General features: G+C 37.5%; 1 protein-coding gene across 8 annotated transcripts in view; it reads left to right on the forward strand.

Moving 5' to 3' along the window:
- Nucleotides 1-27711, forward strand: part of Gria3 (glutamate receptor, ionotropic, AMPA3 (alpha 3)) — a 277783-nt gene that overhangs the window by 165275 nt on the left and 84797 nt on the right. For all 8 annotated transcript variants that reach the window (NR_104053.2, NM_001358361.2, XM_017318546.1 and 5 more), the window contains 3 exons: nt 3795-3848; nt 22371-22532; nt 25617-25784. Coding sequence is in view for 7 of the 8 variants with exons in the window: in NM_001358361.2 (NP_001345290.2) it covers nt 3795-3848; nt 22371-22532; nt 25617-25784 (384 nt within the window). In the remaining variant the exon portion in view is untranslated. The remainder of the gene's footprint in view (nt 1-3794; nt 3849-22370; nt 22533-25616; nt 25785-27711) is intronic.

The raw sequence follows: 27711 nt of genomic DNA on the forward strand, positions 1-27711 counted from the left end.
ATAGCACATTTCTCACTGAAGCCTCAGTTAGCTCCCATCAGTAGGATGATAGCAGCCCCACAGCAGATCTCAAGACAACAGATACTTTCTCTCTAACAACCTGGAGATCATTTCTGATGGAAGCCTTCCTTGAAACATATTACATGGCCCTGATATTTTCATCAGAAGTTTCTGATCAAAGTAAACTATTGTCTGATGACTCAGGCACTCACAGCAAACATCCCTGATTATACTGTGCAGTAGTGCATTGTTGCCTGCTTTTCTGTTGTTTCTTCCTTCTCCTTTAAGCCAGACTGTCACTTCCTCTAGTACTAATGCACCTCTCCCAAATATCACTCCCAGCCTCCCCACACACCCCTTCTAGCTTGAAGTGTTTAATTTACTGGGAACTGGAAAAACCAAGATTGGTAAGAACTGTATGCTAAATCAGAGTTAAGAAGGCACTGAAAGCAAGCATGAGGAATTAATTATGGGCTTCAAGGCAGCAGCTCTGTGACACCTAAATGCTCCTATCTTTAGATAACTTTCCCATCTCCTCCAACTTAAGGCTAACTCTAGAAAGGGTGATGAGAGAACTACCTTCCAGTATGTCTATTTGTTCTGAGCACACCATCTGGGCATGGACCAAAACAGTTATTCTAACAGCTTCATCTTTTCCTGAAGCTGAAGATGCAATGTCTTAATGAACACCCCATCCCTGGAAGGAAGTAATGTGGCATACTTCATCATTCTGATCTCAACCATGTTTGGAGATGTTCTCTCGTTTAATCAACGCAACCTTGTTAGGAGACCTAGGGCCAAATGGTGGATACGTGAATGGAAACTCAGAAAGTTGAGTGATTTGTCCACAGCCAAGCAGTGAGTGCATGACCAAATCCTACCTCTGGATTGTCATTCAGGACTCAGCTAATGGCACTACCATTGTGTATTGTTCCTTCTGGACTTTCTTATGTGAAAAAAGCACAATAAATATGGTCTCCACTGAAACAGCCTTCCTTATTTTTCTCCGAGTTTGTCATGTGTTCATTTTTCATGAAGTATTCAAAACCCTCTAGTTTTATTATGTGAGGGTTGTCCGTGAATTAAAAATTCAACAAATGTATGGTCCCAACTTGCCACCAAAAGTTAACAAATGTCACCAGCAAAGATGTTTCTCATGAGCAGACACTGAAGAATACATCCCAGAAGACACCTAACAGCTTATTTTGTGTCATGGCAACATGAGAAATCACCTCCTCAAGATATTCATTAACCTTTCTTTTCCTTCATACACAATCAGTCTGAAATGTGGCTCATATTTTAAATTAATTGAAAACATCTCTCTGTACTCTCTCTTATACACACAAATACACACACACACACACACACACACACACACACATACACTGGCTTGAGTCTCTATAAAAGCAAGAAAGTAAACATGATACTCAAAGGTACAATTCCATTTCTATGGGCCAACCTAACATGTACCCTCTATGGCGCCTTCCCTTTCTGCTTCATGCCTTTAATCATCTCGCCTTGCTCCTCTGCAAAAATTGAGAACAATCATCATCACTTAGCATAAATAAAATGATTGGAAATTGAAAATGTATTAAGTCATATTACTCTTAACCTACCTCAAATCCTAGCTTAGCCTAATCTACTTTAAACATGCTCAGAGCACGTGCATTAGCCTTTAGTCAAGTGAAATCATCTAACACAACGCCCATTTTATAAGGAACCACTGAATGGGTCCTGTCATCTATTGAGTTCTTTGTTGAAAGGAGAAAAGAACTAACATGGTAAAAGACCTGAGGATGGGAGTGTGCAGTAAAGTACTTCCCTGCAATGCATACATCCCTGGCTTCCATCACTATCACTTCACAGAAATAAAGTTCAATCTCTCCTGCATGTCCATAATTTAGATACCACCATAAAGTTGAAAACTCAGGAGGCAAATTGAAACATGTCATACAGTCATACCAAGGGGACTGGTTCTAAAGCAGTACTCCAACTCGGATATTTGCCAATATAGAGGTGTGTGTCCTTTATACAAAACAGCACACTATTCATGTCTTTCTATATACCTTGAATAATATGTACATTATTTATATTAACTAATACTACATAAATATTAAACAAATAGTTCTTGTACTGCACTGCTTGGAGAAACAGAGACAAGAAAATAGTCTGCACACACTCTATTTGAAATGATTTTTCAGGTGTTTTCGATGTGAGCTTGTTTAAACATATGGATGCAGAAACCACAGATATGGAGGATCTAATTGTACCTCCAGTCCTTCCCCAGGAAGAAAGACCCAGCTTCTAATCCCAGCTATGTGACCTTGGAGAAATTATTTAAACTACCTTTGGGCTGTGATTCTTCATCTGTAAAATTAGACTTAAAATTTTATAGAAATTACTTACACATACAACATTGAGTACAAGGCCTGCATATTTTAGACATAAAAATAAGGGCAGTTGTAATAACTATAACAATTAACAGACTTTCATATATGCCTCCAGTTTACTATGTATAAAATCCTGAGACCTTGCCAGTTGTTTTCAAACCTCTGACATCTGCACTCAGCTGTATCCAGAAGGAATTCCTCATGAAGCTTAACCTTCCAGCCTCTGGCTGGCATTGCTTCCTCCTAAGGCCTGTTCCAATCATTCTACTCAAAGTTTGCCTTTGCTTTACTTAAAGAAAGATCATATTAGCTTCACATTGACATAAAACTTAAATACACATCAGGCTGTTCCTTTCTTCTCTATAGTGTTCACTTCCTTGTTCCCATCACCTGTACCTAGAACAGTGTCAGCACCTTGGTGTTTGACAAAATGCTTAACCAGAAAGTTTGGCGTACTTAGTTACAATAAAATAAACTTTATGTATTTAGAAAAAAAAAACCCAGCCAGTACATTTGGGTGGAAAATATTTAGCCCACTGACATAAGAGACAATAAAAGGCACTTTGTAAACTCAAGGCCAAGTACTTAACACAGCATTACTGATGAAAATAATGATAATTATGATGACTCCGAGGAAATGTTTCTTACCCTCACTATCGCTGACATTTGGGACCAGATGATTATGGTTGTAGGGACTGTCCTAAGCATTGGAAGATATCTTGTGGCATCCCTGACCTTTACTCACTGGATGCTAATAGCCAAATACGTTGTCTGACATTGCCAAATGTCCCTGGAAGGAAAACTCCTCTGAATGCCCTAGGGCATTGCCTTCAGCATCAAAAGACATTCAGATGGCCACACATCTTTCACATTAAGACATTAAGGCAAGAAAGAGAAGGCAAGCGTGTAGAAAAGTTTTCAATAAGCAAATGTAACCTCAGTTAACCTGAAAATTCCATTAACCCCATTCTTTGAGTGCTCTATTCCCTAAGCTTTCTAGATAACAAAAAAAAATGTACAGTACATTCTATTTTCTAATTTGTATGCTAAGTTCAGCTCATTTTCCATCTCAACAGCTAAGCATAGAAATCCAGTTCATGAGTGAGGGATCATCAGCCTCTCTTTTGCCATCTATTTTAAGTGACCTGGAAGTTCCAATGTTTTTTTTAATCCCCTTGTTTTGATATTTTAACTTTGATATTGACAATGATTCCTGTTTTATCTGACTACAAGTGAAATGTGACAAAAAATGAACCCGGTCTAATTAGCAGCAATTCTACCATATACTAAAATCCCACCATATTGCTGATGATTTAAAAGCATTCGTTCCAGCCATCCCACTGATTGTATAAGTGAAAAAAATGCCCTTAAATAAACAATATTTCTCATTTCTTCTTTCTGCAGGTTGTGATCCTGGGGAAACATTCAAGAGGTTATCACTACATGCTTGCTAACCTGGTAAGAACAAAAATGTAGTTCAAGCATCCCTGAGCAATATAGTCCATTTAGTTCATGTCATCTCTAATCAGCTGTAAAGGAAATCCAGGAAGCACCTAATGTGTTCTCTAGATGCTTGGAGAAACAAATTCAGTAACTACCCAAACTGGCCTTTCGTAGCTCTGGATACTATAATGTTGTCTTTTTCAGCTACAAAGCTATCTCCTTTTCTTATTTAAAAGATAATTTGAGTCAGGTCTTCTGGAACTAGCCTGCAATCCCAGCTACTTGGGAGGTTGAGGCATGGTCAGAATTCAAAATTTTCCTGTGCTGCCAAGCAACTTCAAGGTCGTCCTGGTAAACACAGTAAGATCCTGTCTCAAAATAAAAATAATAAAATAAAACCCTTCCAAAACTGACTGAAGAAACAGCTCTGTGGTAGAGTTCTTGCCTGGGAAAAAGCAGATATTAGCTTCAACCTCCAACAGCAAATAATAACAATGATAGCAATAGTAATCAGGCATAGTTCCCCATTATTCTTAGATTCAGTTTGGATGTTGGCTATTTCAATTAGGTTTGAAATGTAAACCAAGAGACAGAGGACACAGGGAGATGACTCCCAATATATCCAAGGACACTTGCATGCCAATATTTGATTTGTGCTCTCAGAGGCTAACAAATCTCTTCCAATCAGGCACAACAGGATATACCTTCCTACCTACACAAAACCCAACCTGGCTTTTTACATTCAAATGCCTCATACCTTTAAAGTCCATAACATCTGAGAAGACAGTGTGCCACCAAGGTCACCCCATACCTCTTTTTATTCTGAAAAAACAACTTGCTTAGTGATTAACAAAATGGCTTATAAATTAGAAATGCCCTTTAGATAAAGGTTCTGCAGAGCATTGTCTCTATGGAATGAAAAAGGGATGTGAAATTATCACTATACTACTAAGAATCTATTAAGTTATCACAGGAGTTCAAGCCAAAATTTTGTTTCATTAGCACAACAAAATCACAATCGTTATAAAGCTCTTAAACCAAAAGAATAATAGTGATGGTAGATGATTAATGTAATTGTGCTCTTAGATTTCTAGAATTAAGGGAAATATCTTGTTTTGCTTACAAATGTTTCTAAATGATAAAAGAAGTGCTATTCAAGTATCTTTCTCAGAAAGCATCCAAACACTACTGACTTCTGATGTAGTATGCATCTTGAATATGCTGCACAAAGTGGATGAGGCCTTCCATCCAATTTAAGCATAAATGATTGATTCTTCTAGGAGAAAAAAACAGTCCTCAATTCACATATAAAAATACTCAGCTTAGGTTTTGGACAACAGATGAGTAAGGAATATTTTGAGTCAATGGAGGTTAGACTAGGGTGTAGTAGAAAATAATAGATGTTTCACCAAGATACCTGAAACAGTTTTGTTGAGTTTTTCAGTTTCTTTCTTACCAATAATCTGCTTTCCTTCTTTCATTTTCCTACTTCCATCCCTCTCATTTTATCTTCCCCTCAGCCTTATATGTTCTAGAAGGCAGTAAGATATACAACACAGTGTTTAAAATATGGGGCATTATGTATTTACTGGCAATGTATGAGGTGACTTTTGGTAGTGCTCATACAAGTATTTACTTACTAAAAACTCTTGTCCTTAATAAACATTAAGAAAATATATGACTAGGACATCAAAAACAAAGTTTTTCAGATCTTAACTCACATGGAGCAAAAACAGATCTAACAAAAGTGAAATAATGTTTGATCTTCAAGTAAACAATATATTATGCTTTCTTTATACATCTGCAAACAACTGTGCTCATGCATGTTGACTGCAGATTGAAAAATAATATTGAGTTGGAGTTTAGAATGTTTTGGTCTTGCTTGAGTAACCATAGATACCTCAGTTGCCTTGTGGTGGATGTGGAGGTGGGAATAGAGGAATTCTTCCATATGTTGGGACCCTTGGAATTAGATGTTAAAACATAATTAGAAAGGCAAGACATTTCTTGAGAGGGATAACTGTGAAAAACAAGGAAGAGAGACAGAAGTAGGAAGGGAAGGTTTCAGACCACAATATACATCTGATACCACTGAAGAAGGGCAAGAAGGAAGATAGACAGTCAAGAAGAGCACAGACTGTGGTGTATTTCTGAGGAAGTCTTAGTCAGAACAACTAAGAATTCCTTTGCAAAGTCTGTGAATAACAAACCTTTTCAGTCTCACTTTGATCAACCATTATCTGATAAATGCCAAGGAAGAAACGTTCTTCTCTTGAAAGCTAAAGTAGATTCTGATGGCACCTGAAGTGGGAGCCTGGTCCGCTCACTGGACACCTTGAGTCAAGTTCTGCCTGAGAAAATTTGAGCTCATTCACATCAGTAATTGTCTCAGCTGGCATAAGATGATCTAAGGAGACCCTCTCTATCCTAGATTTCCAGCTAGGCCAGATTATGCCTAATAACAATCTTTCAAATATATTTTCCTTTCAACGTTGAGATCTAGATCTGTTTCCATCACCACCACACCCCCCAAAAAAGCCTGCAGAGTGATGGAACAGCAAAAAAGAATTGCCACCTATGGTGGTGGTGCGCTTCAGTAAACACAACAATTGAAAGATACAAGGCCATCCTAGGCTACATAGCAAGACCATGTTGGGGGAACAGTGAGTAAGGATGTAGCTCAGTTTCATGGTGTTTAGCTAACATCCACAAGGACAAGAGTGCTTGAACTTGATCAAAAGAGAAAGAAAGATAAACAGACAGACAAAGACCGACACAGAGACAAAGTGAGAAAGAACAAACTAAGAGCAAGAGAAAGCTAGAGCAAGGGACACAGAGAGACAGTGAGGAAAGAGATCACTACAGTGTTCTGGAAATGAATGGTGAACTGAATCCAGAGCACACAATTCAGGATAATGAGACCTTAGAGAGATGCCTCCTACAAGAACAAGCAAAATCTGTTCCTTCTAAAAGAAAGTAATGTGTAGTATCATGTCAGTGTGAGTCATGAAAACATGAACTCATTCATTGTGCTTTGAGCTGCCACTTTTTCCTCTAGTGACCTTCTTTCCTTTGAACTCAGCCACACAGTTTCCATAAGTCCCTGAACTCTATATTATTAAAGCAGTGGATAGAAAAACTACTACTCAGTTGATAATAATAATGAAACATCATCTCTATCCTCCACAAAATTTAAAGCACAAAAAAAAAATACTCCAAACACCTCTAGCAATGACATACACATACAGAGTAAAGCAAAACTATTTAGAAGTCATTTGGATGGTCAAAAAAGGAAGTGGAGCTAAGAAGATGCTTCCTTCCAAGATGAGCCATCTGGCCTTTCAAGATGAGCCAGCTGGGTAAAAACTGAGGATGTGTATATACTCGGGGGAACAAACTCTAGTCAGCCTTGGTGTTACAACAGCACAGAAGAACTCCTTTCTTCTACAAATGCAAATTCAAGAACACTCACCCTGACTGAGCTTCCTATACTCTAAGTGTCTTCTTTGATTCTCAGCTCCACATATCTGTCAAAGACACCTGTATGCTTTTACATAAACCTCCTTAAATGCAGTTCTAAAACGAGGAGGAAGCAATCCCATAAATGCTTCAATAGAGGCCGTCAACAGGTCAGTGTGTACACTATTAGTGAAAAATAAGCTTTGGAAAAGTTCATCTTGCTAAAAATCTCAGATATAAAAAAAAAAAAGCAAAGATTCTACCAAGAACACAAACCAGAGATGTGACATGATCAAGCTAGAAGTGGACATTCCTGTTAAGCAAGTAAGTCTCCAACAAATTCCATATCCATATCCATATGCATATCCATTGGTGATATCTTTTCTTGCTAGAGGTTGTTCCATAATTGTTTCCTCTTCTAGAAGAATGCTGTTACTTGGTCTGCTTGAGTCCCCAGCAGTAACTAGTATGTGCATGCAACCTGTCAGTTACGCAGCACCTTTTTCCCATATGGCTGGGTCCTATAACAGTACCTCTTATATTGCATTGCAAAGCATATCCTGTATCATGATTTAATTTTTTCATATATGTTGACAATAGTAGTAGATTGATGTGAAGCATGGAGGTGGTATGACATGATACAAACCAAGGCACTAGCATATGAGCTAAGAGTCAAGCTTAAATGCTTGGAATTCCTTCAACTAGACATATCTCTGTAACTGTTTATTCATTTGCAAGCTGGGGAAGAAAGACCCGATCACTATTTCCCAGAATAGGTTATTTGCATGAGCTAGTCTTAAGGAGTACATGGCAGAACCTTTTTAAAGCGTATTGGTTTTGAATTTATATTAAATACATATTAGAAAAAATAACTACTGCATCAATTCTATGATTTCACAAACATTCTTTAGAACAAGGCAGAATTGCTGTTTAAGTCTCATAAGTACCATCAATATAAAAAAATAAGTAAATTTTGGTTCAGATACAGATTTAAAAAGAAAACTATAAAAGGTGGCATATTTAAGACTAAAATGTTAAAACACTCCAAGGTCACTTGCAGTTCTGTACTTCTTCCTCCTTAGATATCACCCAGGTCGACTGTGAAGGAAAGTGTCAACATAGCAACTGGGTGAATGCTAAGCACACAGGTAGGGGAGCAAAAACCAGAGGCCTACTGTTTTTAAGGCAGACTGAAGCATTAAAATCAGTCCAGATGGGCAAATGCTGAGAGAACTGTGAGTGTCCTTAGCCAAGTTCCAAACAGAGATAAGGATCCAAAGAACTATTCAACGTAGCCAAGCAGTTGATACAAGGCAAATTACATCCGCGTTGAGATGGTCCAATAGCAGATGTTCAGGATACCTTAAAAATCAGACCAAATAATCCAAACACTTGAGGTGCCCAGGGGAAGACAGGAGCCATAGCAGACCATATTCAGTGCTATAGTGTTTAACCACTACCTTGGAAGACCTGACAGTTCCCCAGTGTTCGAGGCAGCTACAGATGCTGAAAGTGGAGGTGGGGTAATGTCAGCTGTCAGTGGTAAAGAATGTGGAGGACAGGCAATCAAGCTGAGCATTGTACCAGGGAGAAAGGGGATAAGAGTTAATGGACCTCTGCCTGCCCCCTGCTGTGCTCGCTATTTTCTTGGGACTTCTTTAAGCATCTTAAAACATCTAGGAGTAGAGACTTCTCACCACCACCTCCTCAAATCTTTTTTAAAAATCAGGAAATGGACTCAGAAAAGAGACCCAACTTGCCCAAAGTAGACAATCAGCTTATAAAGTGACTTGTTTTTCCTGCTCAGCCCACCCATGTGTCTCAGCAAGACAGGTCAGCTCTGAAAAGGTCACAGAAGAGTTTGTGCAAAGAGGGACTGGTGGGATGGCTCAATAGGTGGAGGCAATTGCCAGCAAACCTGACAACCTAAGTACCATCCCCAGGACCCACATGGTAGAGAAAACAGACTCCTAAGAATTGCCCTTTGACCTTCATGCATATGCAGAGATATAAGGATATGAAGCACACACAGTAGTATTATGAGAATTAAGTGATCAAAGACAATTTTAAAAACAGGGACAGCATACTGAGCATGGTATGGTAGGCATGTAATGTGAGCTCTTGAGAGATGGATGGGATAGGATTAGGGATTCAAGGTCATCCTCAGCTTCACACAGAATTCCTTGAAGGGCCTAGAAGGAAAGGTTGATTCAAAGAATAACAAACAAAACTTTGTGATTCTGTACTTTAAAGCTGTCCAAAAAAAATGCATCTAAAGACACATATTGCATCCCACTATGTCCACTCCCTAATTCATTCTTGCTCTCTCCCTCTTGGTTTTTCATTCTTCTGTAGCTCCCCCGCCCCCTCCCATTTCCCTCTTGCTGTCTCTTTTCCCTATATCTCCCTCATTCATAGCATATTACAAGAAATGGGGAGAGACACCTCTTTTTATTTTACTAAGACAGAAATGATCACTCATAAAGTAGTATGCAAAATCACATCCAGCAGTAAACTAGGTTTGAAGAACTGACCTCTGTGCTTACCAGATCTTGGAATGAACCAAAAACAAAAAAGAACCTGCTTTGTTTCAAGGGAAAGCAGATAAGATTGAGTCATGCTGTTGGCATATCAATACCAACTAGTCCCTTATGCTCCCTTCCCCTTCCAGGGCTTCCTGTTCTGTTCTCTGCTTCCCCTTCCTTTGTTCTTCCAATTGTAATGTTCTATATAAAAATTCAAATGCTCAAAGCCACGTGTTGTGATGCCCTCAGCAGATGGCATGTAAACACAGAGGTCATTGGGTTGGAGCCTAGTTTTATAGGCAAGGGAAGTGGGCTTGAGGCAAAAAGCTGCCACTGGTCCCAAGTGCCAGGAAACACAGTCCACTTCCCCTGGATATACAACCTCTCTAATGGCTCAGGATTCAGTTTCTTCTTAAAACAGAGATATAATAGAGCAGAATACCAAGAGACAGAAGACTGGGGATTGGTCTGAAGTCTAAACCCCTATCATGTTATTGAGGGTCACAAGCATTAGTCAGCTTAAAGTAGACAACTTCAGATACTCATTCCTTTTTCTCCAAAATGCTTCCCTGTGTGTCTCTCCTTCCTTTTCCCTCCTTCCCCTCCTTCCTGACTGAAATTTACAAGGAAAGATCACTACCTAGCCAATGTTTTAACGAGGTGACTTCATAGAAATATATCTTCTCTTTCAGGCTTCTCAATGCTGCCTCTAAAACAGGGCTACTTAGTAGATTTATGTACTAGTGTTTCATGATTTTATGGGATTATTTCTTAGATTGAAAATATCAAAACTTGATAATGTGCTTAGTAGCCTAAACTACTGGATATCATAGCTGAACAACACAGGACACTGCAGAGATACATCATTCTGGCAGCTACATGGCTAAGAAGGAGCAACTCACTGCCTCTGTCCAGGATCACCATACAAGATCTTAGCACTAAGTACCATATATATCAAAACTTAAAGTATTGCCTTTAATGATGCATAGTAGTTTTCACATAATTCAAAAGCAAATAAAAATATTAATTCAGACCATCATAAGCTGAGAACTGTCTGTACTTGGACTGTGGTCCCTCGGTCATCCACAAGCAACCTCTCTTATAGTTGTCAAGTGAAAAATGCTAGTAACTGAAAGCAACTTATCAGCTCCTCCACCACTTTTCATTTTATTCTGGCCACAGTACCATCCATTATATATCTTCCCAATATTTTAATGTTAGCTCTTTTTTCCCCTTCTCTTCCCTTCTTCCCTTGTTCACAAATCCCAGGCCTCACCTCTATTGTGTGGAACATTCAGATCTTTAGGTCTTACCCATGGTCTCTTCAAAGTTCACTTTATAGTATCCAGAAGAACCAAAAGTCTATTTACTTAACACAGTCTACCTTTTCCTGAAGAATTATAGATTGAAAATGGCACTACATTATGTATATTAAACATTACGTAGAGTTTCTACTCAACCAGTGTTTATTTCTGCTTGTTTCACTTCTGTTTTATACATGTTCTTCTTAGGTCAAACATGAAATGCTTCGGCAAGTCTGGTTTTTTGTTTTGTTTTGTTTTGTTTTAAAAAAAAAAAAAAGAGCTTCTTAACTACTTACAGAGGTGAACCCATTTATTCCCAAACCTTTATAGACCAATAAAAGTGCAACAAAAATAAATTAAATGAAATAGTCAAAGGCAGACACATCAAATATAAGTCTAATATTTAATATTTTACATTTAGCATTTAATATATTAGTTCAGTAGCCATAAGCCAAGTGTAACAGCTACAGATATTGATAGCAATTATTCTGATTCCTCTCTCCTATCATCTGACTGGTGACACTCAACAGTCAATGAACCAGCACTAAGCCACACACAACTAGGGTATTAGAACCCTAAAAGTATACACCGTCCCTTTTTATTTTTATTTCCTTTTTGCTGTGTAGGAGTAGGGTACACACATAGTACTCTCCATAGTACACACATGGAGGTCAAATGACAATGTGGAAGAATTGGTCCTTTCCTACTATCATGACGGTTCCAGGGTTTGAATTCAGATCATCAGGCTGGGTGGCAAGTGCTTTTATCTACTGAGGCAAAGCACCAGTCCCAGGAAAGGTTTTTTCCTATATCATTTGAATGCCCCAAATTGCATTCACTTCACTACAAAGAAGACAGGACATCATGTTCTGGAGAAACTTATAATCATAGTGATGAGAACAGTCTTGCCTAACTTATAGTAACTGGCCTGAAGACAGACAAAGAATGAAGAAAGCCACAATGTACAAAATCAGTACTGTACTGCACGTACTGCAGACAGAGAAAAACTTTGTAAAAGGGCGACTTCAAAGGATGCTCTAAACAGTAAGAAGGATCCATTTACATGATAAATCAGGAAAAGTTCACCTAAACAGAACATCACATGTCAAAGTTCCGGGCACCATGCTTTTTCTACATTGTCAAAATGTAATTTTATCTAGACCAGAGCAAGGCTTTACTAGGCCAGTTAAAAGAACAATAGAAAGTAATTGATATGGTTCAAGTAAGAGAAGGACATGATATGATTTATGCCTCAGATGAATTCACTACAGACAAATTTTACAAAAACTAAATCATACCTCAGAAAAGCTGTTAGTCTAAAACAAAAGGCTATCAGAGGCTAGTTCCTCACCAGTGGCAATTATAATGTCACAGTTGCTTTTTTTAATCCTTACAAATAGCTCCAAATAGACTGAAGTGTCATTAGGGTGGTGGCCAGGTACGATATATGGCTCACAATTCTATCCACTTAGGTTTCAGAGAATATTTGGTGATTGGATTAGAGAATAGACCATTTAGTAAGCAAGGCAAGTAACCTGTAACCAAGTGCTAATTCATATGGTGTAATCTTTCCCTCTGCCCATTTCCTCCGCCCCCACCACATCTGGAGGAAGGATCTGCTTTCCAGGGGGGGGGGAAGACTTGTGTCTTTCATTAGGACACAATTACTTTGCATTTCTAGGTTGAAGCATCACTCCGATGAACAATTCAAATAGCACTAAAGACAGAGGAGGCTTCATGCAAATGCTAAGATAAATTGTTGTCCTTGGCAGTCTTCCAAATCCACAGTCTACTGCTTTTATCTCCCCTCTAGCAGGCCACTTGCCCATTTCTCACCCGTGATCTATTATCAACGCAGGAAAAGTCACCCAACTTACTTTGTACTTGCTCTCCTCTATGGACAAAATGTGCCGTAAGAACAATTCTATGTGCAAGAAATCTCTGTGTAGTATCCTGAAAATAAATGCTCTAAAAGTAAACCTTGAATGCATTTATTTCCAGCTTCTAAGTTATCCACACTATCTGAAGGAAAATGATCTGCTTAAATGTCAATCAATGGAGAGCGCATAATACCAAAGCCATTCGAAACTTTTGAAGTTAGAATTTTATCAGAGGCAGTTTGTGTTTGAATGCCAATTGTTCAAACCCCAGTTTTATAAATGATGGACTTCGAGAATTCACCAAGGACTGTTTACAGTACTTTGCATAAACTTCTTAGGCACAAAGTTATGGTTCATCTTATATAGCCGACTGCAGATATGAGCAACAGTGTTAGAAAGGTGAAATACAACTGATAAAATCTAGCCTAGCTTACAAATCTAAATGAGTATCTTCAGTGCTCATGTTCCCAGTGAATACTGCCATTGTCACAGAGGTAAATAAGCCAGATGCACAGATATTTAATACCTAGAAAAGGAGAAAACATTTTAACTTACCCTGTATGTCAGCAGTAGGATTCCTTCCAATCTATCTCTCTCTGCTTTCCCTCATATCTTCTAATCGCTTCCCTGTGCAAAGTTCACCGACACAACCAAAGGAAAAGATACCACTGTGGCAATTAGGCAAGTAGCACTGATTTGGATGTTTAGTGTAAACCCACACAAGTAATTGAGTATCTAATCATGAGCTGTAATTGTTAAAATCCCCATGAAATAATAAAATGGGCTTAACAGAAATTCCACTTAGTACAACAGGGAACTTGGGACCTTGAAGTAACTTAGCAATGACATTGCAGAGTGACTATACAAATGCTCTTATTCTACAGAAGGGAATGGGATAATAAAGAAGACAAAGGTCCATAAGCAGTCATCAAATGTACAACAGCCCTTGTAATCATTAGAGAAAGAGGAAAAGAAAAGAAAAAAAAGCACACATTTTAGTACAAAATACAGCCAAAATTGATGTAGCACTTTCTTAGTCATTGTGTTGCTAATCAAAAACATTGGTAAAGATGTAGAGAAAGTATAATTCTTAAATATGATGGATGGAGGTGGAAATTAGCTCAGCCATTTTGGTAAGTGATAGGGAATTTCCTCAAAAACTTCTAAAAGTAAAACTACTATGTAACCCAGAATTGCCATTTCTGGGTATACAGGTGCTCCTAGATCTGGTGGATTTCATAATTCAAAAGTACAGTAAATCAAAACTACACCTCGATCAAGCCAGGGCAGTGGCAAGGACTCTATAATCATAGGTACCAAGGAGACAGAGCCAGGTTGATTGTGAGTTCAAAGTCATCACAGTCAACAAAGAAAGCATTTCAGAGCAAGTGATGCATTTAACATATTTAACTCACCCAACACTATAGCTTGGCTCCATAGCCCATCAAAAGTTATGGTTGTTTACTCTTAATGTAGTCGCTGACTGGAGTCACAGCTCACTGCAGCTGCTCAGCATCCTAGCACTATCTGCATACTGATAGCCCATTCACTCGTATAATTTCACATGAACTGAATTTTTGTTGGTCAGCCCAGTTGAATCTGCGTTTTGTTGAGGCTTTGAAGGAAGTCAGGCCACAGTGAGCAAAATGCAATGAGGTTTGTGACTATAGTTATATCTAGGACTTTTTGAAAGAACTTAAACTTAATCTCAAATGATAGAGATGAGTGGAGAGCTAAGAATCAGGCACATTCTACTCTCAGCCAACTACTTTCACTGGCATCCTTCTTTATCACATTTCTCTTCCCCATTTTATTTATTTACCTATTTCAGCTGTTACCTTTTTATCATATAAGAAGTTTTACGGACGGTTTTAGAGGTATTTGACATTTATTGTGCTTTGAGTAAGAGTAGTGGCCCAGATAGGCTCATATATTTGGAAGCCTAGTCATCAGGGAGTGGCACTATTTCAAAAGGATTAAGAGGTGTGGCCTTGGAGAACATGTGTCACTGGTTGGGTTTTGAGGTTTCAAAAGCCCATATCAAGCCCAGTAATTCCCATTGGCCTGCATATTAAGATGTAACTCTTAGTTAATTCTCTAGCACCATGTCTGCCTACTACCCATGATCCCTGACATGACAATAATGGACTAAATCTCTGAAACTGTAAACCAGTTCCCAATTAAATGCTTTCCTTTAAATGAGTTGCCATGGTCTCGTCTCAGCAATAGCAACCCAAGGTAAGACAACAACGTTTATATCCAAACTTTGAGATTGGTTTGTTAACAACTCCAAAAGAAAAATCCAACAACACGCTGGAATAAACAAATTGCCTTAAACACAGTGAAGCTCAGAACCTGCAGCCAAACAAACTCTTCCTCAGAGACATGAGCCCTAACTTCTATCGCCAATCTTTCCTTTATATACTTTAGGTGCTCAGTGGACATTTCCACAGTGTCATCATTTTACAGAGGTTTAAGTGAGACTTGAACAATACACCCACACAATGTTTTTAAGTGGCCAGCTTACATAATGAAATGTTTTGAAAAGTTATGATAGAACGGATAGCAGGACCAAGGACCTGTAAGTGTCTTCTCCTATTAAGTAGTCACCCAGTTGTCCCCTTTGAACATACTCTACACTACTGAATGCAGCAACGTGTAACAGAAATGCCAGCATGATTTGGATGGTGTTAGAAGGCAAGCTGGAGTCTGCCGAGTGCTGTCTCACAGCAGGCACCACTCTCTCACCTTCTTCACTCTACCCATGACCTTCACATAACAGTGCTTCATGATTTGCTTCTCACTAGTGTTGTCCTTTCTGCTACATGGTTTTATTTGTAGAGATTTCAGTGGAACTGGGGAAACAGTCCCACCTCTTTAGATAATGAGGAGACATCAAACCCAGGGAATATTTGTGAGCAAGTAATTTAGGAGCTCCAACTGATTTGATAAAAAGAAAAGTGCAGTGAGATCCGGTCAGCTGCAGTGTATTATAAAAATTGATCCCACTTCGATTATTCTACACCTTAGAACAAACCTTGCCCTTTAAAAAAAATCCCTATTATATTTTGAATGTACATTGGTGACCTCTTTGCTAAAGTTGCCTGTATAATCTCAGCTTTCTGTATCTGTGGGTTGTATTTGTACATGCATAAAGTCTAGCTACTGATGGTAAAGTAACTCACAATATAAGATAGCTTTAGGACATGTTAGAAGAGAAACAGAGAGCCCAGCAGTAATTGTCCCAGTCCTATTGTTACCTATGAAGCAGTTACAGCATGACACTCTGTCTCTACCAATAACCTTCACACAACTATTTTCATATTTCACCTTCCAGGTGTCCTATGGATGTTTCTCTTGTATAATTTGATTTATGGTCTTTTCAGTCAACTCAGCACATAGTCCCTCCCAGTTCTGGGTCTACAGGTGGTCATCTCAAGAACTGAAAATTAGCCAGAGTTTGTGGAAAAGTTAAATGATCTGAGGTGATATATAATGAGTATGACTTTTTAAAGGCTTTGAACCATGTCCAGTGAGAAGAGGTGAACCTCGAATCAGGCAGTATCCGTCTCGTACCCACTGCTGTTCTCTGACCTCCATGCTCTATTCAAGAGCTTCCCATCTTCATTTTCATTTCTACCTCCATGGAACCAGTGAATGTTTCTGATATAGTTTTCTTTTAGAGAGAATGCACTGGTCTCAGTAAGTTTTAGCCAAATATTCTTGTCAGCACAAGAAATGAACCTTAGTTAAATCTATAGATACTCAAAATACCTCACCATGTTGTGACAAGATGCAAAGGAAAACTGAAGCCTTTTTATACCTCCCATTAATAAAAATATTAATCTCTGATATTCTCCCCTTGCCACAAGTACAACTTCCTTCTCTTCTAATAGCTCCTTATATTAATGCCTATGTATAAATTATCCAAATAATCTAGTCTGTTTTCTGTATCTGTAGACTGTATACACACACACACACACACACACACAATATGATCAGAAGCACAGTAGTTTAAATCATGGCAGAAAGAAAACCTGTCTTATCGTTCCATTGTTCTGTTGTTTCAGTCTCTTCCGGTGCAGATAATTTTGGGTCACCTCTTTAATAATGCTTACTTTGTTAAATTTCTTCAGACAATGAAGTCTCTTTGTTACGTGGGATTTTAATTGCAAATGTCAGCAGTTCAATCTAGCAGTATGTAATATAAAAACAACATATTTGAGTACGTGTTAGAATGTAAACAGGTAAGCCATAAAACCAGACCACTTTGCCTTTCAGATATCAGTTATAAGTTCCGTTTTTTTTACAATGATATATACCATTTTTATTTACTTCTTTTCTCACATGGGAATTGTTATCATCTCTATGAAATTAATATCTCTCCAGAGATTTAGAAGCGACTCCCTTTTTATTTACTCACCTTTTGCTATGAGGTCAGACAGACAAACTCAAGCAGTAAACTTTAGTAAGCATTCTCGGCAAGTGAAATTCCTTTAAATGATGAAATAACGGGAAATTTTAAATTATTACCATTCAGTTCCTGTCTCTACATCAGACTTCCTCCTAACTTCCCTCATCCTGCCACTTTGTCCTCCCATTAAAACTCTTCCATTGTCCTACTCACTTACTGTGGGTGCTGTCTGGATTCCAGTCTGACATAACTGTCTTTATATTGCTTTTAAAGATTAGCACCATTTTTTTAAAGATTTATTTATTAGTTTTTGTGAATACACTGTAACTGTCTTCAGACCCACCAGAAGAGGGCATCAGATCACATTACAGATGGTTGTGAGCCACCATGTGGTTTCTGGGATTGAACTCAGGACCTCTGGAAGAGCAGTCTGTGCTCTTAACTGCTGAGTCATCTCTCCAGCCCCAAATTCACACCTTATACCCAGTAGCAGTGAGCATTTTATAGAATGAAAATTATCAAATAGTACAAAAATGGATATTTTTCCTGAATGTTTTGAATGTTATTCAAAGAGTTTCAGGAGCCAGACATCAATTGCCTTTAGCTGAGATCCTAAACCCTAAGAAAACTGGGGTCCTCCTTTTCCTCCATCTTGTCTTCCCATCATTGGTAAGTGATTCTTAGTCATCTCTCCTCTGTCAACATTATAGGTAAACATGTGGCAAAGTCGGGCTTGGTTCAATTCTCAAAGATGACAATGTCTCATAATATAAGACAGCAGTTTGAAAAGAAAAACAGTGACCACATTGCCAAGTTGAATCTGAATGATGTTAGTCCAAGATCTAGCTGAGTCCTGCACCTCTCTCTGAGCTCCCCATGTTCCACTACTGATGTTACTCTCTTGATTTTCCTCTAAGTAAGCAATGTTGATTTTTGCATTTGTGAAAATTTTAGATATATAGGGCCTCGTTTTTCTCAAATTAGTACCATTTTATGGCAATGCTTAGAGGTAAATTTGGTAAGAACTGTGGTTCATTAAACTCCTTACAAGAGTGAGAAAATAGATGAATACAGACCAGGACTCAGTCATCCCCTTGACCTATTGGGAATATGTACCCCAAAACTTAGTATTTTAAGTGTCTTTCATCATTTGTCTTTATTGGTCAAAGTATTGAAGGTCTCTTCTATTGTGCTATGCTTATACACAGTCTTTAGATAGACTTGGTGTCAAAATCAACTTCAAGGTCTCTGTGTAGTGAAGCAAGGAGTGAATTTTGAAGAGTTATATAAATAATTACAATGCCCAATGTCTTAATCAAATGGGTGGATAAAGTGAGCTAGTTGCCAGCCAAATTCCTTTCTCCAACTTAATTATCTTATCACAACCCTCCCTGCCACCATCATTTGATTCTCCTTTTTTTGTACGTTCTATGTGTCTATGGTTATCCATCCTGTTCTGTTTAGTGTCTTTACAATGAATTTTAAGACTATAAAACACTAGGAAGGGTTGTGTGTGTTCGACCCAGTGACGTGCACAATAATCTAACTACAAATGATGACAGAACGTAGTGCCTGAAAATATGAGGTAGGAGTCTAGCAGTGCTTGCCTTTTAGTCTGTATTCATTACTTCTAGTGTTACCATTCTGTGTTTATAGACTACTGTGTTTATGTCTGCTAGTCAGCTTTCTTGTAATAGTTATTTCACTAACTCTGGGTAGTTTGAGGCCTCCTCAATTTACAACTTTGTCAATTCTAGCTGTACACAACAATAAACTGTAGTGACTCATTTTAGAAACAGAACAGTTCTTCTAAAGTGCAACAAATTGAGAAGGCAGAGCAGGAGTCACCCAAACATTTCTTGGCTGTCTTCTGCCACTGACCATCTACCATTTTATTGAACCATTTTGTCACCCATGTGTTTAATGATCATTTGCTTGATTCATCTTTTGAGAGATTTTTAAAGCCTTACCCCAATTTGACTACTGTGAACACTCGTTCACCCACCTAAGGAAGATATCTAAAACCCTACCCTTTACCCATGGCAGCTTTTTTGTGCAGTATCTGTTACTGCCCAGTGTTTTCACTTGGTAAAATGGAAGCTATTAATTAAACCCATATTCTCTGTTTAATATTTTTCTTTCTTTTGGAAGTGGAGAGTGAGTTAATAAACTTTCATAGCAATGATAGCCTCTGCTATCTGCTAGATTTATACACAAGCTTGCTTCTCTGGTGATTTTAGTGCGGGGGTTAGCAAATTGTAGAAAATATTGTCTTAGTATCTCTCATAAAGGGATCCTTTAGGAGAAAACTCATCACAACAAGTTAATATTAACTTTAAAATGCCTTGTGGTTATTAGAAAGGAGGAATGATTCTCAGTATGCAAACCAAACTAATTGGCTCCTTGTCCAATCTCCTTAAATTCATATCTCACAATGAAAGGAAGATGATAGGGGTTCTAACTAATTACTGAAAAAGTGTCTCACTAAAATCTTTTCTAAGACCATTTTCTGATTAATTTTAAAGAGCTCCAAAATTAAGAATGTAAAGTTGGAGTTGGTGGTTGGAGAAGAACACATGGGGCACTTCTGAAGACTGGATATATTTGTGGCTCAGTTTATGAATATTAATGAATATTAATAATATTCACTTAAAATATACGCATGCTTTTTTGTGATTATCTCCCATCAAGGAAGATGTTCTGAAAGTGCAAAAAAGAAAATAAAAGAACTTATAAGAATATGGATAAGATAGGCATGTGCATTTATCAAAACACATCAAGTATACTTTTAAAATTTGTCCATTTCATCAAATATAAATTTTCCCTCAAAAAAGAAAAGAAAAAAGCCTGGAAAGATAACATGCACACATGTATGTACATTTACTTGTATGTACACATGTACATGCCCACATGAATACATACTTATACCACAAATACAAAAAGGATGGGAGAAAATACTATATAAACAGGAAATTATAGCTATTGACATTGGGGTTAAACCTTTGGGGTTAAAGTATACTAATATCTGCACCTACTTAACACTTTTTTTTGAAATATATTCCAAAAATTGAATGAACTATTGGACCAGAGAGCACAATAGTAAAATATGAATATCAACTATAAGGGTTTTCACTGCATGTTTGCTTTCAAAGTTTCCATATATTTGAAATTTTCTTACACTAAAGTGTTAGAGGTGATAGTAGGCCAGAAAACGGCTCAGTTAAAAATGTTCTAGACATGGTCCTGAATTTGGGTCCCTAAAACTCATGGAGAAAAGGTAGGCATGGTGGTGAGTGCCTACAATCCAAGTGTGGGGGAAGGGAAGCGGGAAGAGACAGGAGAACCCTGGAACTCACTGGCTAGCCAACATTGTCAAGTCAATGAGCTCCAGTTTTATCGAGAGATTTTTGCCTCAAGAGAAAAATTGAGAATAATTTAGGAAAGCATTCAACACAGAACACTGGTGTGCATACATATGCTTCATGAATTCATACACACAAACACAAACGTGAACCCACACACACACACACAATCCTGACAATAATTTAAACAAGAGAGAAGCTCTATCCAGTTTCCTTTTGATTTTCAATTTAAATCTGAAATGCCTGTTCCCAGAAGAGTTTGATACATAACTACTGCGTGTACACTACTTCTACCCCTTCCCTCGCCCCCCTTTGCTCTTTCACCTTCCTCTTAAATTCATGACCTATCCTTTTATATCTCAGAAAAATCAATATCTTTTCCAATTTTTGTCTCTTGATTTTTTTTATAACTAGTAAAATTGCCACAGATACATTGTGCAAGTTTTTTCTCCTTGCAATTTTCCCAAGTGGTAAATAAATCTATTTTCTTTTCTAATGTCTGTCTCTTGTTTTCTTTTTATACACAAGAACAATAAGGTACACAGACTATTCATCTGAATTTTGGTAGCAGCTATGTTGGAGGAAAACTCAGAACTAGCCAACTCCTAAATTTGAAAAATAAAGGAAATTCCCAGATGCTAGTGTCTTCTTCCTTCTTGCTGCCACAAAAGTTTGATGTCTCTAAGCATGTTTTTTTTTTTTCGTTTACTGAAAATAGGGGTATTTTTCATACGATATATTCTGATTATGGTTTCCTCTCCCCCAACTCCTCTGAGATTTCCCCCACCTTGCCTCCCATTGATATAGAAAGCTGCCATCCATTCATTAAGGATTCTGACACATGCGCAACAAAGCACATGAGACCAATATCCAACAGAAGTAGAAGCAATTCCTGGGCAGGGGATCCCAGAAGACAGTAATACTCAAGGGAGTTGGCAGTGCCCATGTAGAAAAGGCTTAGGTGTGAACCCTGGGGAGAGCACTTGGAAATACTTGGGTGACAGAGACACCAGATGGTAACCAGAGCAAGTGAAGGAGCAAATGGCGGATGCTATACAGATGTCAAGACTCATTTATGGATTCATGTGAGACGCACCCTGGGGTTTATGCCATCATATCCAGGCAAGCTGTCAGCTTCACTCACTGGTATTTCTGTGAATCACAAATGTCTAAATACTCATCACAAGAATCTGAAACACTTTGCTCTGCTCAGCATGTTAAGGTGAAGAAAAGATTTTCTATCGCACTTCTTAAGGCCAAACATCCTCAACATTCTCTAGTCACATAGTGTTATATTTGAAGTCTCTGTAGGAAGACTGAAGAAAATACAGGTAAGTGAAATCAAATATTTGCTTAAAAGCAAAACATGCATTGGTCACAGACAGAAAAATGAAAGCATGTACCATTTCTCCATTTTGTTTGTACTTTCAAACACATGGTGGCCTAAGAATTGGTTTCATATCCAAGGCCTTCTTCATTGCGAATAAATAATCCTAGGGAAGGAATCTTTCATTTCATCCTTACTCTCCAACAGATAAATGTACCAGAAACGTATGTCTCTCACAGTCATGATCTTTTTCACTGTCTTTCCAGGGTTTTACTGACATTGTACTGGAAAGAGTCATGCATGGGGGAGCCAACATTACAGGTTTCCAGATTGTCAACAATGAAAACCCAATGGTCCAGCAATTCATACAGCGCTGGGTGAGACTGGATGAAAGGGAATTCCCTGAAGCCAAGAATGCACCACTAAAGGTAATGCTCCAATATACACAGACAATGAAGGCCAGCTTTCCAACGCTTTTCAATATGGCCTTTATATACTTACAACCATCCTGTGATCAAGTGCTCTTCCCTCAAATGTGATTCAATAACTCTTTTAAAAAGATCAGCTGTAACTGACTCTATAGTATAACCTAACCCCCAAACGAACTATAGAGAATAGATCTTGTAAAAAAAAATCTAGTGTTTGAAAATAAATTAGTTTAATGTTTAAATGAATCTCATTTCTAATATTCTCATAGTAATTTACACTATTACATGAACCTGAATCAGGCAAAGGGTAGAGGCAGTAGGAATAGGTAAAGATTGATAGTCTAAAACAGTAAATTGGATTTTACATTATTTATGTGATTGCCCCATGATAATAAGTTCCATGAATCTCAGAACACCCAAATGAATTAGTCTCTAATATAGAATATGTATTACCTATATGTACAGAAATATTGAACAGAAATAGTTACCTGCCTACAAAAGTGTCTTTAAAAATAATTAGATTTCCTAAGTTGCTCATTTTCCCAAAATCAAGATAAGAATATTAAAAACAGAAAGTCATATTTAGAGTGCATATTTTCATATGTGTTCCCTATGGTTAGAAAACTATTTACTCATGATTTTAAAAAAGATAAAATAGGTGGAAATTATTTGTGCTATACAAAGGTTTCCTAATATATTATATATATTATCCTAATATGTATATATGTGTGTATGTATATATATATATATATATATATATATATATATATATATATATATATATATATATCCCATTACCTCAGCACACCAATTTTTGCTGCTATAGTAAAAATTCATACAAAGACTGTGATGTAAGAAGAGTCAAATATGTTAAAACCTTCCCCCTTAAAAAAGGAAACTGAGGAAGGTCTTCTTTCTCATACTTCCCAGCTCTCCTTTCTTTCTAACAATAATAGAGTAGAGAATACTAGGGAAGATAGATGAAAAAGATGTATTCTCTACTACCCTGAACAGGTCACATCAGAACCTGTAAAGATCTGATACAACTAGATACAAGTAAAGTTTTTAAACAATTGAAATGCTCTAGGAAAACTTGTGAACTAAACATAACTTCATAGTTCAATAAAGCCACTTACTAGTTAGAAGCTAACCATATGACTATAATGCAGATTATATGTGCCAGAGCTTTCTAGGGCATTTCCATCTTAAATCATCCTGCCCCTTGGTCAGACCAAGTGTCCTAATTTGTCTTGGTGAATATTGTCACATTCCCAATTAGGAATCCTTTATAATCAAATATTATTTAATGTACTAAACTGGCATGATTTCTCATGCTATAGTTAGGCGAGCTTACAAAAGTTTATATTTCCATGAAACTGCCTAACCACACTGCTTTGTGGTGTTTTGATTTAGCAACTTTAGAAGACAAAGATACATTTATTCATTATTTTAAGTGTTCTCAACAATTTTATAAACACAATGTTAGCCACAAGAAAATGAACAAAGATAAAAGGTATAAAGAGAAATATTGCAGTAAAGATTATCCTTGCTCTGAAGATATATAGCTTCTAAAAAAGATAATGAAAACCATCTCAGGTACTCATTAATACTGAGTGTGTGCATGCAACATGCTAGTACTTACCATTAAAAAATGCTTAGTCTTATAAGTAAAACCCTACAAATGGTTTAAGAAAGTATTGAACCTTGCATTAAATCAATCAAAGATCCTACTTTAATACTTGACATAGGATATATAGAGTTAGAAAGATCATTTAGAAATTAAAATCTAGATGTTGTTTAATACATATTTCATAAATAATTCTTTTCATTATTTATTTTAGATTGACTGGACAATCTCATGCATGGGTACAGAAACTGAATAAAGTACAAAATTAAACATTTCTTTTAATATAGCTTTAGAAGAATTGCATTAAGACTAGTGACAATGCATGCAGTTGGTTGGGAGGAAAATCACCACTCTGTTGGCTTTAGGTAGTGCTAGGATGGGCAAACACAAAGATTTTTCTTCATGAAAGAAAATATGCTCTCCTTATAGTCATACTTGATGAGCTGCTTCTGAAAGGAAAGTAACAAGAGAAAAGTAAATTGATAGTTGTAAAGACAACAATGTATTCACTCTCAATTGTATTTGGACAGACTTTTATATAGTGAGAACTCCCCTTAGGACATTTTGCTACACTTTAAAAAGTCAATAAGATTCCATATTCTACAAGTATTCATCACCCTTGCAAAACAGAGGCCAGCTTATTTTAATCATGCTTTGTTGATTCATTTAATGGAAAAGCCTCCACCATTTCCAACTGCAGATAATCAAATCCCTTGTGTTAAGTGACTAGCAGCATCCCTAGTAGAACATGTCACTGTATACAAGGAACAGAAAGTAAAGTGTTCTCGCCTGAAAGAGGTAGCATCAGGAAGCATTGCCTACAAATTGTCAACGTTATCAGATTTAAAACTCAATAACAATTGTAATTTTCGACACTTGAAAAGAATCTTTGGTTTTTGCTACCCCCTGGGAAACAAAAACTGATTTATTGCTGGCCAGAGGTCCTAGCTTGCTTCAAACATGGTCCAGACAGAAATGATTAATGTTTCCTTCCAAATTAATTTCAAGCTGTCTAACTTAGCTATTTCCATTTTCCCCTAAGTAAACAGCAGATCTGAATTTTCTATTACAAACAGCAATAACTCAGTCTTGCTTTAGGATATGCTATTTCCTCTCTAATCTATACATGCCATCCTTTAACATCACATGCATTTCTTCTCATAAAATATCCAGCCTTTTATACTCACTCACTCAATATGAAACAGTATTGAGAGCAAGAAAGAGACTCCCTTGAGCCATTTGATCTTAATAACCCTAACATGTGCACACATGGGGTAAAAGGCATCATTGTTGAATGCATCAAAGTCAGTCTTGCCCACAGAGAATTTTGAACTTGAATAATTAGGATGATATCATTGTAGGGCAAAAGGTGGAAGTGAATGAAAAACACAAGGAACAAGGCAAGTTTCTAGGATGTCATTTGTCATGCTATCTTGTTTTTCATGTGTTTATTTTAGTATACATCTGCACTGACACACGACGCAATACTGGTCATAGCAGAAGCCTTCCGATACCTGAGGAGGCAGCGAGTGGATGTATCCCGCAGAGGCAGTGCTGGAGACTGCTTAGCAAATCCTGCTGTGCCCTGGAGTCAAGGAATTGATATTGAGAGAGCTCTGAAAATGGTAAGGACAATTTCTTGCTGGGGAGGACAGGCCTTAGAAAGACACAAAAAGGAAGTCCTCAGTCCCAAAGGAGGATGGACTAAGAAACAGCATCTCAGGCTGTGCAGAAAAGATTTGTGTGGATAATCACCCAAGTCTATAATTCCACCAATAGAAAGGTCTGCTGTGAAGTTAGAAAAAAATAAATTTAGCGCAAATACATCTTTGGTTCTATGCTGCACTGTACCTGGTAAATGAAACTTGGTACCCTGCAAAATTATACACTGAATTAATAAGTAGCTTCAAAATAACATATCTTCTGCAAATATGACATTTCCTAGGAAGATTTGGGATTTTTTTTTTAATGAAATGATCCTAAATCCAAGATGGGCATTAAAAAGGACAGCAGCATCGTTGGGCTCATCAGACAAATTAGGAGCCTGAATGGACTGTGGAACCGAGCCAGTGTGATAGTATTTCTGTTGTCAAAGAGAACACTTATTCTATTCTTCATGGTAGAATGCAGGAACATGGTGCATTTCTAGACCTACTTAAGAGGCTTTGTCCAGTGCCACAAAGAAAAAGCCTAAAGAAAAGTACAAGGAATCAATGGATAGATGATCAAATAGGTCACTTGTTTTTAGTATTTACTGGGTAAGAGATCATTTAAGGCTTCAAGCAGTGTCCTTTGAACAGATTCCATTATTTACACTAGGAGCAATATCACCCATTCATTGCAGCTTTCCAAGCAAAGCTCTTTCCTGAATATTTAACTTTATGCCTGCCACATGTTCCTGTATGCATTAAAATGAGCCTCCAAGAGTACAAGAATCTCTTCTTTCCAACTAATTATCTTGATGTTTGGGACATCCAGATGAGCAAAAGAGATAGGCCATCCTAAGATAATTCTGTGCACAACTCAGCAATGAAGAATCAGGAACAACCTCATAACGTACACCATTTTGTGTATTTGGCTCTCTTACTGCTGCCTTAATTTGCCAAGTTGGATGCATTCAGTCCAGAGAGGTTAGTGGCCCCTGTGTCTCTCTCCAAGAAAGAGATATGAACCATTCTCAAATTGTGTAGACTTTTATGTCATTGTGTCAATTCCCTAACAGATGCCCCGAGTGTAGTTTTATGGAAGCAGCGGTGCATGATTTTGAAGAGCAGCTAATTAAATTCCACCTTCCTAGCAGTTACAAGATTTGTATTGTCAGGTGGAACATAATGATGAGTGAAATATAAAACTGCCTCAGAGTGAATCAAAATGAGTTTTCATCAACAAAACCTCATGGGCAGGAGCCAGCATTTCTAATTGATTGGCCATTCATAACATCAACCACCACTTTCCCCAAGTAGAAACGTGGCCACCAGAATAGAAAATAAGAAACCAACTTGGATATAAATCAATAGGACCAACCATCCTGTCACAAAGAAAAATTTCTGGACGTTTAACTCACTGGTAAGTTCAAAGGGCAGGCCAAATAAGCCATCCTCCTTCCTAGGCCTTAATGGCCAATCACCTAATCTCAGGGATGCTTCACATTTTGTTTCTATTCTAGAAAGCAATGGACTTTCCAAAAGAATATGGTCCTTCAAAATGACTGAAAATAAGCCTGGTTTTATTACATTTTTTAAAAATCCCTTTTTACTGACGTTCATTAAAAATGAGATTGCACGATGTACAGGCACCCTTCCTTATGACTAAGGATCACTGTTTCTTAATAAATCATTTTCTTCCCCTAAAGAAATCTAGAAACCAAACCATTGTTTTTAGATAGACGCGTGCGTGGGGTGGGGCCTATTTAAATGAATATATAGACATGCCATCCATTCTGCACTTAGTAAGCCCCTATGAGTATGTACTAGGCTCCATATTAGTATGCAAATATGAGACAAGCTAAGGAGAGCTCGTATTTGAATTACATTAATGTTAAAAACACAGAAA

Source organism: Mus musculus, chromosome X (assembly GCF_000001635.26).
Source record: "Mus musculus strain C57BL/6J chromosome X, GRCm38.p6 C57BL/6J".
NCBI classification, from domain to species: domain Eukaryota; kingdom Metazoa; phylum Chordata; class Mammalia; order Rodentia; family Muridae; genus Mus; species Mus musculus.